The 16,620-nt window shown below is 36.2% G+C and overlaps 1 protein-coding gene across 1 annotated transcript; it reads right to left on the reverse strand.

Moving 5' to 3' along the window:
* Positions 1–433: 433 nt before the first annotated feature.
* Positions 434–7,075, reverse strand: LOC149183595 (uncharacterized). Its single transcript, XM_089417195.1, has 2 exons — positions 5,280–7,075; positions 434–2,412 (listed from the first exon to the last, which is right to left on the reverse strand). Exons 1-2 carry the CDS (start codon positions 5,970–5,972, stop codon positions 949–951), a joined length of 2,157 nt encoding a protein of 718 aa, XP_089273321.1. The 5' UTR covers positions 5,973–7,075; the 3' UTR covers positions 434–948.
* Positions 7,076–16,620: the final 9,545 nt, after the last annotated feature.

A 16,620-nucleotide genomic window follows, 5' to 3' on the forward strand; every position in this document is an offset into this window, starting at 1 on the left:
TCAATCGAGGGGGATGAATTATTCCTTCCATGCTCAACATGGAGTTGACATGCGGTATATGTGTGTGTAGATCCATCTTAACACCAAATCTATCATGAGCCTAGAGGAATCAACTCCCTAGAGGTGAATTCTTTTTTAAATTAAAGAAACTTGAGAAAATGCTTGCAACCACAAGGGATTTGATTAAAAATATTTTATTTATGGTCGATATTAAAATAATTTTTTTGTTATTAATATTTTTTTAAATATCATATGTCAACTCCATATTGAACAATGAAGAAATTTACATCTTTATTGTATTGAATTGTAAAAAACATTTTTAAACATAATTCTATATAACAACTCATTTACAATTACATAAAAATAACAACTACATATTAAATATTAATCAAAACACAAAGTTCATTGTAAAATGAGAACATGGATAAAATTGCACTTCTTCAATAACATTTCTCAAGAAAGAGAAAAAATTATCATATACTAATTTACATTGAAACATATTACATAACAACATGTTTGCCATTATTTGCAAACATAAAGATAACAAATACAATTGAATATTGTACAATGAGAAATAAAATTGCACTTCTTCATATCATTTTGATTAGGATACTCAGTATTTGGGCCTTCCTAAGAAAATAATTGGTCTGTTTTCTCATTTATGAAGATGTTGAATATTTCACCATTAGAAAAATAGGAAAAGTCCTAAAAATTGAATTATTGGCATTCCTTTTAGTATCAATGAGGCTATGCATGATGAACAATGGGTTTGTCCAAGTTGCAGTCTAGATTTGTAAGGATGGTAATATGGGATTTTAAAAAAGGAATTGATGTCCTAGTAAGCTTCATTAGGCAAGCTTGTGCATGAAGGCATGAAAGTTTCAACTGTGATGCTTCTGATAGGTCTTTGGCTTGATGTATCAATTGTCTCAACCTGGTTATTGGCATTCAAATCATGGAAGAAACCACTTGTGGGCTTTCTAGCCAATTTGGGGACTGCTCAACTTGACACAATTCACCATACCCGGGTCCTGTTCTTTGTTTTGATTTGTTAGTCTCAGCAGGCAGTCCCCGGATCCCGAAGCACAAATACTGGTTCATTGCATCATGTAGTGGCCTTGAGCCAGAATCATCTGGAACATCAGTATCATCTTCTGAACCATCTTTCATAGAGGGCCTGTGTGAGATTTGTGTGGACCCGTTGTGAATGAAGCACTTAAGTCTCGTACTTAGCGATAATGGGGATGCTACAGGGGATTGTGAAAATGACCTTGATGATGATGCAAATGATGAAATCCCAGGCGAAACTGCATCATCAACCTCATTGCCACAAAGCATCGGAAGCCTGTGCTTCGTTGATGGGCTAGGTGTTTTCCTTGTGAATGAAAAACTCTGATTGCCTGATATTGAAGTTTTTGAGAATTTTTGCCTCAGTGGCAATGGACTCTCGGATGCTCTCCTATGATTAAGCCACTCCTTAGTGTGCATTGTTTGGAGACTTGCTTCCTCTTCTCTGAATGTCGTAGACTTGTTTTCTATGTTCTGTTTGTTTTTCTGAATTCCCTGTTGTTCTTGTTTTTGGGTAGCCCTTCTTCCCTTGTACCATCCTAGAAGAGTTGCAAGGCGTTGTCTGGCTCGGTTTGCAGCGGCAAGATTCCTCTGATTCCCTACATAATGCATTCTCCTGTTATTGCAATCAAACAATGCATATGGACTAAGTCTCCTGGATGATACTTCCAGAAGACCCTCAACAGCTTTAGCCTGGTCAGACATATCTTCAATATTTGTGCATACATTGATATCTGTATCCACAGATCTGAATGATGTGCCTGGACTGTTATCTGAACCGTGAATCTTTCCATAATAAACATTGGCGTTGCTTAAAGACGAGTCTCGGGACCTCATTGCTTTTCCACCCGCTAAAGCCATCTGCTTAAGCAATGCCTCTGATGTTATACCAGAGAGTAGGTTCAGTTCCAGTATATCAACAGCAGTCATTCCATTTTTGTCATGGGCATTGATATCTAACCCGGGAGCTAACAAGAGTACTTCCACAAGTTTTTCAAGAACAACCTTCCCAAGGACAGCCAGATGCATTGCAGTTCTTCCTTCTTTGTTCTTGCAATTGACAATGATTGGCAAATCTATAGTTCTATCTGAGACTAAATATCTCACAAGATCCAGTTGCTTATCAAGCATCCTAAAACTAGAAGCTCTAAATCCAGCGACAGCCATGTGTAAGACGTTGTTTCCGTCATTATTTGTTGCAAGTAGCATTGATGGAATAGATAGTAAAAGTTCCTTAACAATGGCCAGGTGACCTCTGTAAGCTGCTACATGCAGCGCTGTGTTTCCCTGATCATCTGTGGACACTATAATATTTGGCGATGATAGAAGCAACTCCTGCACCACCTGCATTACAACACCAGCCATCTATTATGAATTGGAGTAGAAAACCAAAAGTGTGCTGTGAATTGATAAAAAAAAGTAAAAGCAGCAGTCTGCCAAGCCAGTGTCCAGATATGGGTACCTAAGAAGCAAGGAGTTATATTTGAAGCCCAAGTTTTGCCCACTCAAAATCAAAATCATACTGTTTCTTATGCCTCATCTTTGAGGTGCTGTGCTTGAACTTTGAAACATGTTATTTACTCTTTTTGGATAGCATGTATTTCAGTGATTTGATAACAGTATATTCTCAGCATTTACAGTCGTTTGGATTGAATTTGAAACATTTAAAGAAGGAAGTTTTTAAGTAATAAATATGCTCAATAATGTCCATTAACAGCAGCTATTGACATAAATGGTCTATGACAAACGCACAATATCAAGACAGACAACATTGTTTATTTAAACACATTTTGCATCCAACTATTACATGAAAAAACAACACTTGGCATAGGACCTTGGATATATAAAGTATCATGCTTCATCTCACCTCTGAAAAGGTCCAAGAATCAGAATGCTTATATTAGGTGAGAAACGGAAGCAGACAGTCAAACATCATGCTGGATAAACAAAAGGAAAACACAAGGTGAAAGTGCAGGTTCCAAGTAGAAAATAATTTGGACCCAACAACAATTGCAGTTAAGAACTTGGGCTTAAATGATGACACATTTAAATAGTCAATTTCTCTCTAATTGTATGTGTTGGGCATGTGTGTCGTGAATAATTCAAATGGATAACAATTCTGACACGGGTGGTTTATGAGGCTTTATCAGTACCACAAGTTTTGCAATCCAAAGTCAGCTTTGAGGTGCAAGTCCCTGCGTTAATTTGACAAATCCTTCCTCACTTTGGGACTCACATTGCCAGCCCCATTAAACTAGTAAAATGAGCTATTTGATAAAATGACAACTTTGTACAGGGGAATTATGGGTTGAATCCAAGTAGACACAAAGCAGAGTATGAACGTTTGCTTTTATATATGTTGGACTAGTGTGGTTGGAGGAGCACTAGCATTTCTGCAGCATGTACGGATGACAACACCACTTAGAAGGAGCAACTGCCAAAGAAGAAACATGAACAAATTGAACAAATTCTTCAATCTTCGGACCCTAAATTGATTGCCACAAAGGCAAGAAGATACAAACTCTATCAAGTCAAGTGGAGAGGCTTACCTGATTCTGATAACACTGGGGAGTAGCCTTACCAACTTTGTAAGTCGAAACTAGGAAACTCAGAGCACATACAACATAGAATTAAACAACACCTTTGGTGTGTATATTTTGAGTCTTCACTACAGCGAAGAAGACAGTTTTAGCCTTTAAAGAGGCCTACAAAAGATAAAGTAATGGAGAGCAAACAGAAGCCAAATGTCCTGACTTAAAAATCCATATACAACCGTTAGCCTTTCCAATCCTTTCTAATCGTATTAACTCAGTACCACATACAGCAAAATGTTGAAAGTAATGGAGTAAAGTGAAGGTTTCTAATAACTTTTGAACTCGATACTACTACCCATTTATGCATCAGATTCATCATTTAATGAAACCTATGTGAAGTGTTTGGATTACCACTTTGTCCTCTGTAGTACCTACCCCCAACATATGTTTGATGGCCTACATTCTTATTTATAGGTTGTTTAGTTCTCATCAGGTCACTGGTTCAAATCTCATGGGGAGGGGTTGAGGGTGCGAGCCACCCATGAGGGATAAAAAAACTGTGGGGCATCCAGGCTTGACTGAGCCTCACATAATCATGGTGACAGGATCCCGCAAGTGGGAAGATCATTCTTCCATCCAACATTGGGGCTAGTCCCAGCCTAGTTGGAAGAAAAAGGTCTAATTTCTATCACCTAATCATGCGTATTAGCTGGATAGTTTTTAGTATTTTCCTATCTCGAGGAGAGTAGTTTTACTGCAGATTACTGGAAGTGATTCCCCATAATGCTCCAAATTGTACAACAACGGAATATAGCTCAACTAACCAAACCATTAGGAATTATTCAAGAAAAAAATCAGAAATGCTATAAAATTAGCAGAAAGACTATGAATTACAAGATATAGAAAGATAAAGGTATGCGCCTACTTCCAAATGATAGGGATGTACATTGTCTCATTCGACAAGATAAATGGAAGCACTTTGCTACCCGAGTACAAGGTACACTGCCTTCTAATGAAGGCACAATTAATATTTAAACAAAAATTAGTTTTACAGTAATACATTGTTAAAACGTCCATCCTAGACCAAGGCAGTGTAATGTGGACTCCATAAAAAACATGATGACAAAGCTGTAAGATTAATTACTGGAGCTTATAGAAGGTGGACCGCACGAAGTGATCTTAATAAACTGCTTACTTAATAGTGATTTATGTGGCTACATTAATGCTTAAGAACTAATAAAACTTAATAAGATAGACATATGATTTATGTTGAGTTAGTACTACATCATTCCCCTTAACTTCACTGCTATATCTCCTTTGAGAGTTTAGTACTTCTTGAGAAAATCTAGTCACACAACTGAAACAAGCCAAGTCAACAACAACCACTTGAAAGAGGAGAAAATATACAGCAAAATAACAGGAAATGCACAATGGCAAATAGATAGAACAGAAAACAGAGTGTCCTTCAGTTATATCAATATCTCATGCACAGGGCCCTAAACCACTATAAAAAATTCCTATAGCTGCCACTATTCTCGATAATAGTCCTGATCCTTTCATATAAGGCGTTGGTTGAATCGTTGGGAAAGTCCACAGATTGAACGTAGCATTTCATTGACATAATAAAAAGACTCTTGAGACGGAGACCAGATGAGATGTAAAATCTTAAGAGCTCACCTCAAGCTGGCCTCTGCTTGCAGCAGAATGCAATGCAGTTGAGCCTTGACTATCCCTGTACCAGGCAACATCGTGACAATTTTTGAAAAGCTCTCTCAAAATCTCCACACTCCCTCCCCTAGCAGCAGCATGAATAGCCCTGTTCATCATTTGAAATGAAACGGAAGGATCATATGTCGCAGAATCCTTTTCCGGATTGCATTTGAGACACTTGATATCATGGGCAAGCCCAAGGATTTCCCTGAATATTTCAGCATTTTTACTTCTGGCAGCCGCATACAACATGTCAGAAACTCCATACTCTCCTTCTCCCAACACCAACAATGGCTTCCTCTTCAACAGACACCTTGCCAACTCAACATCCCCTGCAGCAGCAGCAGTGTAGAGCAACCACCCACCATACCCTGCATCAATGAGGCTGTTCCCATCACTTGTTTCACACTCACCCATAAGTTCCCTGGCCACAAGGCCTCGGCCTTTCGCTGCATCAATGGAGGTGGCCTTATCCTCCCACGCAGCTTCAAGCCTTCTGATTCTTCTTAGTGATGTGAGCATGATAAGAAGATTTCCATCTAAACTAAGCAATTCTCTCACAACATCAAAGTATCCATTGGCTGTTGCCCAATCCAAAGGTGTTGCAAACCACCAGTGTTGTGCAGTGGTCTCCCATCTCATAGGATATTGAGGACCCATCTGCACTGGATTCCAATGCTAAACACCGTTCATACACTTTTCACTAAATGATCCATATTGGTTGCTTTAATATCTAGAGATGGAGGTTGCTCTAATTGGGGAATGGAGGAACTAGATCTGATTAATTTTCCTTATCATGGCAATTATGGAGATTAATATTCTACCTAGCCCTGCAAATTTTTTTCAGAAAGCTGATGTAGCATGCATATACGGACAGACCTTTCATTCTGCATTTCAATAAGCATATGTGGGCACAAAAGTGTTTGATGCTGCTACTTTACTCTCACATAAATTATAAACAAACATTCGAAAAAAACCCTGACACCAATGAAGATGAGGTAGATGCATGACGAGCAGTGTAAAAAAAGTTGTCGGTGGAAAGAATTGGGATCGTCAACTCGAAGAATTGTGGATGATTTGACAGAGGAATCATGAAAAGTTTAGCAGTGGACTGGTTGCCAATGGGCACATGATGGTTAGTGGGTGGTGGGGCAGACATAACCCCCAACCAGCCGAAGCCCACTCCCATATGTTCACAAGTAGACATGGCAACTTGTCTGTCAAAAAGATAGTAGAGACTTTTCAATCGTAGCTATTCAAAGAAAAATAAAAGGAAAACTGATATACCCTTTCACAGATCATTGTACTCACAGTGATAGAAAAACCCAATTTGCAGAAATACGAAGCAAGATTGTATTGAAAACAGAACAGGCCATGTTAAAAAAGTGGTATGTTACTAGCAACAGTGGATTTGGAGCGATGGCAGAAGATGATTGCTCAGAAACAGGGTCCAGCAACGTTCCATGATTGCTGTGAAAAGAGAAGATCGCGGAGGGGATCTCACATGATATGTCTACAAATGGGGCAAACAACTTTTCAGAGAAAATGTGGTCTCATCACAGCAAAAATCCACTATTACCCCCATGACCGAAGCTTGTAAGTTGACAGGAAACCAATAGAAAAATTGATATCTCAACCATCTTTAGATCTGACATTTCCAAATCTTATTATTAAAATTAAGTTCCAATCTCCATCTTAAATTCCTAGATCCATTGTTATTAGATTAGATTTGCAGTATGATGCAGACCCATGTGTAAGTAATCCCTGTCATTTATCTTGATGTTGCTCAGCAACAACCAAAGTTTTTAGGGAGGCACGCTGGGTCTCAACCATCTTTAGATCTGACATTTCTAAATCTTATTATTAAAATTAAGTTCCCATCTCCATGTTAAATTCCTAAATCCCTTGTTATTAGATTAGATTTGCAGTATGATGCAGACCATGTGTAAGTAATCCCTGTCATTTATCTTGATGTTTCTCAGCAACAACTAAGGTTTTTAAGTCATTTATCTTGATGTTTCTCAGCAACAACCAAGGTTTTTAGGAAGGCACACTAGGATTAAGAGATTATGCTAGATCATGGAAGAGTCTCTTCCATACTTGTCTTCTAAGAATCTCCTCTATACTTATCTTCCAATCCACAACTTTAATGGACAATTCAAAATGGGCTCCATGCCTATGCCTTATGCTCTAGAATATGTGTGGGGGCCTGCAATGAAGGGCTCCATAGTGAAGGGCACCCCATACCTGATGCCTTAAGAGTATGTTTGTGGGCCTGCAATGAAGGTATCTAGTACTAAGGTGGCATGTTCATTAAATGAAATGTCAATAGTAGATGATCCTACCTAATGCTTTAGGGCATGCTTGTGGCCCTTGAGGTATCTAGTACAAAGACAGCAGGTCCCCTAAATGAAACGTCAGCAATATGTGATCTCCTCATAATAGAAGAATATGAGTACGACTCCTAATCACTTCATCCATCCATGTGACTTGTAGATTTCAGGCTTTTATTAACCCTGGCCGGCTTTTTAATGCTGCCTTGAATTTTTAAGACAATGCATTTGTACTTCATGTATACACGTGTAACTAAGGTTTATTTTAATTTACTGAAAAAAAATACTATAATTTTTTATTGTGTAATTAATGTTTATTTTTATTGAATAAAAAATATTATTATTTTATTTTATTTTTTTCTCTATTAGGTATAGATGGTGATGAGTTGTATTAATAAGACATTACATGATGTGAAGATCGCAAGTTTAAAATTATGTGGGAAAAAATCCAACAATATTAAGAGTTGATCTAGCCCAGCCACATCATGCAGTCATCTCAAGACTCATACAATGTAGCAAATAATGAATAAACTAGTACAACCACATTAAAAATATTAATGTGCTTGATATAGCTGAAGGCTTTATAAATATAACATAAAAAAACTATTGCAACGTACACATTTCCCTGATTAACCATGTATAAAAAGGTTATGGGCCAACTTTAACTTGGGAAAAAAAAAAAAAAAAGAATTACACATCTTATTGTAAAATGCATCATTTTGCTAAATAAAATTTGCTTATATTAATTTTCCCATCTAATTAGAATTGGAATAATCTCAAATCCCTAGGAAATTGGTTGGCGGGGAGCCATGTGCACCAATATACTTTAATTTGATAATTACACATCTTATTGTAAAATAGACTATTTTGCTAAATAAAATTTGCTTATATATTAATTTCCCCATCTAATTAGAATATGAACTTATTAGAATTGGAATAATGTCAAATCCCTAAGAAATTGGTGAGGGAAACATTGGCACAATTTTATTTTTTTTAATTTATTAAAAGTCAATGCAACATAACAAACTTTGTAACACATTAAAAATTAAAAATAATTATATATTATATTTTAAGTTGTTTATTATTATTATTATTATTATTATTTATTCACAAATGTCATTTCTCATAATATCACCATATTTGTGTGACATTAATGATGTTAATAGGTATTATAAATTATTTATATTTTCATTTATTTTTTATTTTAATTATAAAAAATTATTGTATTTTTTTTAAACATTTAGATATATTTTAATCTAGATAGTTTTAATGTTGAATGGAAAATTGATCTTTTTAAAGTGTAATGTTGTTATTTGAATGGTAAAAATATGTTTTTATAGTGAAATGTTATGTTGGCATTAGAATCTTGCAAGAGTTACTTAGCCTAAGCCCAAATGCCATGTTGTCATTAGAATTATACAAGAGTTATTGAACCCTAAGCCCAAATGTTGTTATGATAGTTTAGTTTCCCTAATGGCTCCCACCCTCAACTCCTTCCCATGAAGTTTGAATATGAGCCCTAATAGACTAAACACTATAGAAACCAAATGGTTTACACCTCATATATATTTATTTTAATATTATCTTAAAAGAAAAAGTATTAAGTGTGCCTTACAAGTTGCTTATGTAAATATTTTTCTATTATATCACAAGTATTATATGTGTGGACCAAGTTATGTTCTTGTCTCCTATTTTGTTAATCAAGTAGGAAAATTATTGATATAATTAATGTCAATTTATCTAATACCCCCGACTACCCTTCATGAGTGACGTAGACAAGGTAACACTTTGAACAACTCTACTTGAGATAATGAATTAGGTAAAACTTGTAACCATCTCCAACTAGGGTTTCATGTTGGGTAATGCATGCAGCCACCCCCTTGGGTGGTTTAAGGCTTGAATCTATTATGGATGATTCAACTTTTGACAACACCCACACCCTTATTTGGGTATGAGTTGTCTTTAAGTGCGACTTTTTGAAAAGTTTTCGAGTTTATTTTCCAATCTAATTTGTCTAAAATCCGGCAAGGATTCATTGAAATCACAAGTTTGATGGGTGAACCTTGCATAATCAAAGTGCCCTAAGGGTTTTTCAAGGTGTTGAATCCATATATGCAGTCAAAAACCTAGTTTAAACAACACAAATCAAGATTTCACCACAAATTTTTCCACTAGATTCTGGCTAGAAATCCTCCAGAAACTCTAAAAAGTTGCACTTAAAGACAATTCCATTTGGGTACATCCATTCCAAAATTTGTGAACATATTAATTCCTTCATTTAGTTCTCTGTTAATCTTTGGCAAAAAATATATTTTATATGTTTTCATTTTACTTAAAAGAATCGTCATAATAACTTTATATTTTAGTTTAATTATTAGTTCAAATAATTGAATATTTTGAGTTTAACAGCTTGAGTGGGCCTAATGGTTAAGAGCATGTGTTTCCTCCTAAGAGGTCACAGGTTTAAAACCAAAGGGGTAGAGTATGTGTTTCCTCCTAAGAAGTTACATGTTCAAAACCAAAGGGGGTAGAGTATGTATGCCTTCGTAGACTCAGCGAACAAATTGTTGTGCTAAAGTGAGTCCCTTGTCCCACAAACAAAAAAGTCTCATACACCAATTTGATGTTTGACTTGATCATGACCTTAAAATTAGATAATAATAATAATAATATAAATTATATCAAAATTATTTCTTTAAATTAATACCATTATTTTATATTTTAAATTAAACATACTAATTATAATAAATTTAAATTAATTACCATTTACAAAAACACATAATAATAATAATAAATACACAATAATTTTTCCCATTGAAATTATTATTTTATCTTATAATAAGATAATTCATACCTGTAACTCATTAATCATTACATATTTCTTCATCATTCTTAATCATCTTCTTATTTTCAGTTTACTTTATTATCTTATTTTAATATTATCTTTCATTCATTTTATTATTTTATCTTATAATTAACGGAATTTAAATTATAAATAATTCAATTGTTAAGTTATAGAAAATACCCCTCTATTTAATTATTCATTAATCTCTGTTATGATTATTCACAACCACACCCTTAATGTTATTTCTCATGTAATCTCCGGTACTCTCTTAATGTTATTTCTCATATAATCTATTGTCTCGTTTTATAGTCAGCTAATTTTTAATTAGTTGCTATGTGAATTTTCATTCCATACAATTATATATTATCTTGCCCAATCTTAAATAATTTTCATTCCAAGTACGCTATAATCTTTGATCGTGATATATCCGTGTACAATCTTGTAGCATGACATAATATTTTAGGGAAACACTGAATATAATGTGATCTTGAAATGACATGGACATGAAACTTTGTAAAAAAAATTTAGATGAGGGGTCAAATTGTAATTAAAATTAGTGTATGGTTTTATATATAAAATCAATGTCAAATTTTAGTTTAAAAAAATATATATGATTTTATTAGTCAGAGTAACATTGACCAAAGGATAATAGGTTTCATGTATACTATTTATGTTAAATTTATTATTTAGGCTAAATTTTTTTATCTTAGATTAAGATCAACAAATGTTTATGATTGGCTAAGAGTTTGTATTTTTTTGTAACACAATAAGGTAACAATCTAAGGCCTAGAGGTATCTAGCAAGAATTCAACTATATCCTCATACAAGTCACAGGGGAGTTATTTTAGGTGGTGTGTTCTTTCTTAAATAATGGGATGAGTTATCTTGCATTCCTAGTGATGACTATCCTCATCATTAGTTGACAACTGAGTTATAATAGTTTTTTCCACCTTAAAAAAAAATAACTAAACTTGTATTATGGAAGTTGATGAATGTTTTTTAATATTCACCATTCATTAAGGATGGGTTATACTTTTGAGGCATGCGAGAGGTGAACATATCATTTTTTGAGGATTTGAATAAGATTCGAACCTTGGGGAAATAACATTCTCCTCACTTTCACTAACTTGACTCACCTCTCAACATAATCTTCCAATATGATAATCTAATAGAATATGCATTTTCACAACAAATAGAAAAAGTAACAACTTTTTTTATCATCATATACACTATTCATATATGGCTAGAGGAAGCCTATAAAGAACATTAAAGAACATCATACGTGTAAAAAAAGAAGATGCAATTGCTACAGACTACATGTAACACTCTTTTTAAATCCCAAGTTTTGTATTATGTAATTAAGATTGACAATGTTGAAATGGCCAACATGGATATTTTGACAGACTTCAGTGGATATAGATATTCATTTTTATTTAGTATATTGCTAAAGTTGAAGAAGAGAGAAACCAATAAAAATATCGATACCTAAAGGGGAAGCTATAACGAGGACTTCAGAAGTTCCTTATCTTACTTAGATTAAATGTTTGTATTTTGATTTGGTACTACTAGAAACAATTATGGGAAGGAATAGGAGTGATATTGAACTACTCTAGGAGTATTGGCTATGTAACCCTTCTAAAGACTTTTTATTGACAATGCAACCTAATGAGAAACCCCAAATCCTCATGTTGGGAGTGCACATGTGGTTGAGCAAAGGATGGTAATGAGTAGTGGAGGGGGGTCATGAGAGAGAGAGAGAGGGAGGGAGAAGTGTGTAGCAATGAACCAGTAGAACCTTTGAGTAGAAAACATAATGACACCTAGGGCTAAATGTGTGACTCTGATCAGGGGGGTGATAGAGAGCCCTCTAATTCATAACAAAATTGTGTGAAGTCTATGAAGTTACTTAAATTGGACAAGGAAAACAATGTGAAAGCCTTCAATCTGAGCTAGAGGCCAAAACATGTTTTCCTAAATAGTTGGTCATAATTTAACATGTAAGGCACTGTGGAAAGGGAAGAATTGATAGACTACTGGAGTAGTGAAGGAATATCATTGTTCTTTGCATGCCCATAGTGGCCATATTGTGAATGTGAACAAGCCCAAGCTCAATAGTTGAAAGGTTGATCATTAATTTCCTATATGGTGAGGAGAGTGGTCTTCATGTCCTCTACCCTGAATTGAATCCATTGAACCTTGAGTGAAACTTCCTCTTAAGGCATTGGATCTAGCTTGGGGGTGGTTAAGTGTAAGAAATATGCAGTGTAGCTAAGCTTATGGTTGGGTGAAGAGTGACTCACCCTTCTTCAATCTCTCGAAAATCTTAAATCAACTCTAATAAGTGTATTTATCTTTCAAAGTTGTGATTTATTTTCTACTTGAAGTAATGTGAATGTCATTCAAAAATGTTTTTATTGCTTGCCAAGAACTTTGATTAAAAAAACTTATTGCTTGTTGCATTGGAATTTGATCTCATGTGTGAATGGTTGAATATTTCCTTTGGAAGAGGATTGAATTAAATCTTCGAACACAAATTTATTGAGAGATGCCTGGGATTCCAATGTTTTGTAGTGAAGACTCAGTTGGAAGAGTCTTCATAGAACATATGGATTAATTAATTAAAGAAATCATTGGTGAACTCATGAAGCCTATAAATCTATTGTAAAATTGAATTAGGGCCTTTAGAGCCTTTTGAATTATTGTATTTTGAGTCTCTTGAGACAACAATGATAGTGAATGATGGGACCAACCCTTTAACTTGCGGATTAAACTAGTTCAATCAATGATTAATTTAAGGTTCGGGTCAAACGCATATAATTAGCCCTAAGCAGCTGATTAACAAAGATATTTATTTGTTGGCATTGATTGTGTAGTTATTGCTGGTACGCTGGCTTTTGTACTCGCCTCGATTTTTTCCTTCCCGCTCTTTGGTTATGCTAAACCCTCGTTTTCACTTCACTTGGGCATTTTAGCTTCTCTCTGTCGCAGTGAGGGTTTGTGTTCTCTCGTTGGCCTGCTTGCGACTGTGTCAAACTCGGCAATAGTGCTCTGTCTGCACCTGGCTATGGGTTCCTCTACCTGGTGGTGAGGTAACTCCACCCACACTTGCTATTTCGTTACCTAGTTGCCTAGGCACTGTATTGGAGGCTTCGTCGACTTTGTGAGAGGGTTTACTTCGTTCCTCTGTTGGCTCTTTAACCTTCTTCATGGTTACTGTTCTTTCCACCGTTCCCTTATCTTGCTCTGCTTCAGTTCTCTGGTTAAGCTCTCGGTTATTGGTTTTCTGGTTGATGTATGAATGTTTTTGCTATCTTGGCAGGTCTCAGTCACAGTGGACTTCCTCGGCTTCGCTTGGTCTTGGCAAGGTAAGCTTACTTTGCCATGATATAGCTAGTCTTCTCTGCTTTTCTTCAACACTAAGGTAATCGCTCCTTTGTGTACAGGGTTTTCACTTGTGACTGCGACTCAATTGGGGTTTCATTCCTCCAGTGCTATGACTCCTCAAGTAAGCTGGCTTTTCCTTCTCTGCTTGTCAACTTTCACATTCAGGTTCTTTTTTTTTTGGCAACAAATGAATGATATATTCCATTGGTTTTCTGTGCAGGTTGGGGTTTTCTCCAGACTCGGTCTCTAAAACGGTTGCAACCCAATGATTCCGGTAGGGTCATTTTATGCTACTGTTACTTAGTTTGTAGCCTTCTTTTCTTTGTTGTAACACTGGGAAAGTCCCAGTGCTCCTCCGTTTATTTGTCTTCTGCTGTCGAGTGACCTTCAACTCTAATTGTATGTAACTCAGTTTGCTTTTTGGGCTTTGGTTAGATGTAATTTATTCTGCTTACACTCTGTAACCAACTAGGTTTCAACCCTAGCTTCGGGGTTTGATTTTGTCTTGCCTTACTCTGTTATTATCTAGCACTTTACACTATTCTTTATGTATGGTAGCATTATATCTATAAGGAAGGAAGAAACAAGATGATTTTTGTGTAAATGTGTTACCTCTGTTATAATCGCGTTCTACAGTAGTTGAATCCATGTTTTGTTGAGAACTATCTCGTAGTTATTGCTTGCTTTCGTATGTATGGGAATTTTTTGCTGTTGCTGGAACTCCGTGTTAGGAATATTCTGTTATTGCTTCATTGTTCGAACTCAGGAACTATATCTCTATTTGTTAGGAAGGATCTATAGAAACACACAGTGTTGTTTAATTGACACAGACAGTAATTAGAGGGGAAAAGAAATAAATATAATAGAAATATTGTTTGCAGATGAATTCAGATACTCAGGTTTTGTAAATTGTCTATTTCTGTATTATCTTTTTGTGCTGGTCTATCGAACCCTTTCAAAAATGTATTACATTGGCTTTTGTATTGTTTTCATACAGTTACCCGAACTGTTCACAGTTATTCTTCAATTGCTTTTACAGTTACACGGTTGGTAACCATTTTGGTCTTTTCGGGTTTTCTTGTGCTATAAGATATACAATGTATATTTTTAAATGAAAAGACAGTTGTAAGAAAAATGAACAAAAAGACAAAATAGTGTGGCGATAACGACCCTAATCTAATTGTACTGTTCCTAAATATCCCTTAACTAATAATGAAATAAAAACAAGTTCCTAAACACTGTTTTGATCAACAAACATAAATGAAACCAAATGATAATGAACCTGTCCCCCTTAGCTGAGACTAAACACCCGGTCATGGTACCCTTAGCTGGATGCTCCTGCATCAGGCTCCCGGGGTAAGAAAATTTCATGACTCCGGTCCATGAGCTTCTCGACTAAATAGCGTGCATGTTGTATTTGTATGGTGTCAAGCCATGAACTGTCCTCAATGGGATGGTTCTTCCACTTGACCAGATACTGCAGGTATTCCTTTTGCCCAGTTCACCTGGCCACCTGAGTGTCGAGGATTCTCTCGATCTCAAGGGGCTGAGTTGAAGGCATTTATCTCATCCAAGTCTCACTTCCTTCCTGTGTGTCCCGTGTAGGTCGTGCTGTACTGTCTCCCTCAGGACTGGCAGTATATGCAAACAAGTATACCACATTGAAGGTGGGCAAGATGCCTATTCCTGGTGGCAGCTGTAATTCATAAGCATTGGCTAAAAAATTTCGAAGAATTTTGCAAGGGCCAATCTTTTTGTACTTCAGTTTGTTGTATGCACCCGTATGAAAACGTTCCTTACGCAAATGCGCGCGAGGACTTCATCCCCCACATTAAACTGTACCTATCGTCGTTTCGGATCTGCCCGCTGCTTATACTTTTGACTGTTGTCCTGCAACTTCATCTTTACCTGCTCGTGTAGGTCATTCATTGCTTTGGCGAAATCTTCCCCATCAGCACTCTGTCTTTCCTGTTGTCCTAGATCTCGTAACTCATGCACTCCGCGAGGATGCATGCCATATAAGATCTGAAAAGGACTGTGCCCCATGTTGCGATTGGGTGAGTCGTTGTAAGCGAACTCTGCCTAGGAAAGTACACGATCCCACATTTGTGAATTTTCCCCAATCAAACTTCGTAGCAGGTTCCCCAAGCTCCTATTTACCACCTCTGTTTTCCAGTCGGTCTACGGGTGATAAGCAAAGCTGAAACTTAATTGTGTGTCCATATTTTTCCACAAGGTGCGCCAGAAGTTCCCTGTAAGTTTTGCGTCCCTGTCAGAAATAATGGGCTTAGGCAGGCCATGTAGCCTAATGATCTTTGTGAAAAATAAGTGGGCCACGTGAGTGGCATCACTTGCTTTTTTACAAGGGATGAAATGTGCCATTTTCGAGAACTGGTCTACTATTACCATCACAGAATCATAACCCTGTTGTGTCCTTGGTAGACCCAAGACAAAGTCCAAACTGACTGAGTCCCACGGTCTACTCGGAATAGGCAATGGTGTGTAGAGTCCCGTATTCTGACTGTGTCCTTTCGCCAACTGACACACTTTACATCTAGTTACAAATCTCTGCACATCCCTTCGCATTCTTGGCCAATAATAAAAATGGTTGAGCTGATCTAATGTTTTGTCTATGCCGAAATGCCCAGCTAGACCTCCACTGTGCTTCTCCCGAATGATATTCTCTCTCATCGAACAATCGAGAATGCATAATTGTCCCCCTTTAAACAATAGCTTCTCCTATAAA

The sequence above is a fragment of the Pinus tabuliformis genome, chromosome 3_2 (genome assembly GCF_031772625.1).
Source record: "Pinus tabuliformis cultivar Carrire ecotype Pingquan chromosome 3_2, CPIR1, whole genome shotgun sequence".
Taxonomy (NCBI): Eukaryota; Viridiplantae; Streptophyta; class Pinopsida; order Pinales; family Pinaceae; genus Pinus; species Pinus tabuliformis.

Coding starts and splice junctions, on each gene's coding strand:
- LOC149183595 (XM_089417195.1), bottom strand. CDS start 5,972: ATGGGTCCTCAATATCCTATGAGATGGGAGACCACTGCACAACACTGG. Junction 2,413..5,279: donor CAAGCAGAGGCCAGCTTGAG/GTGAGCTCTTAA, acceptor GTTGTAATGCAG/GTGGTGCAGGAGTTGCTTCT.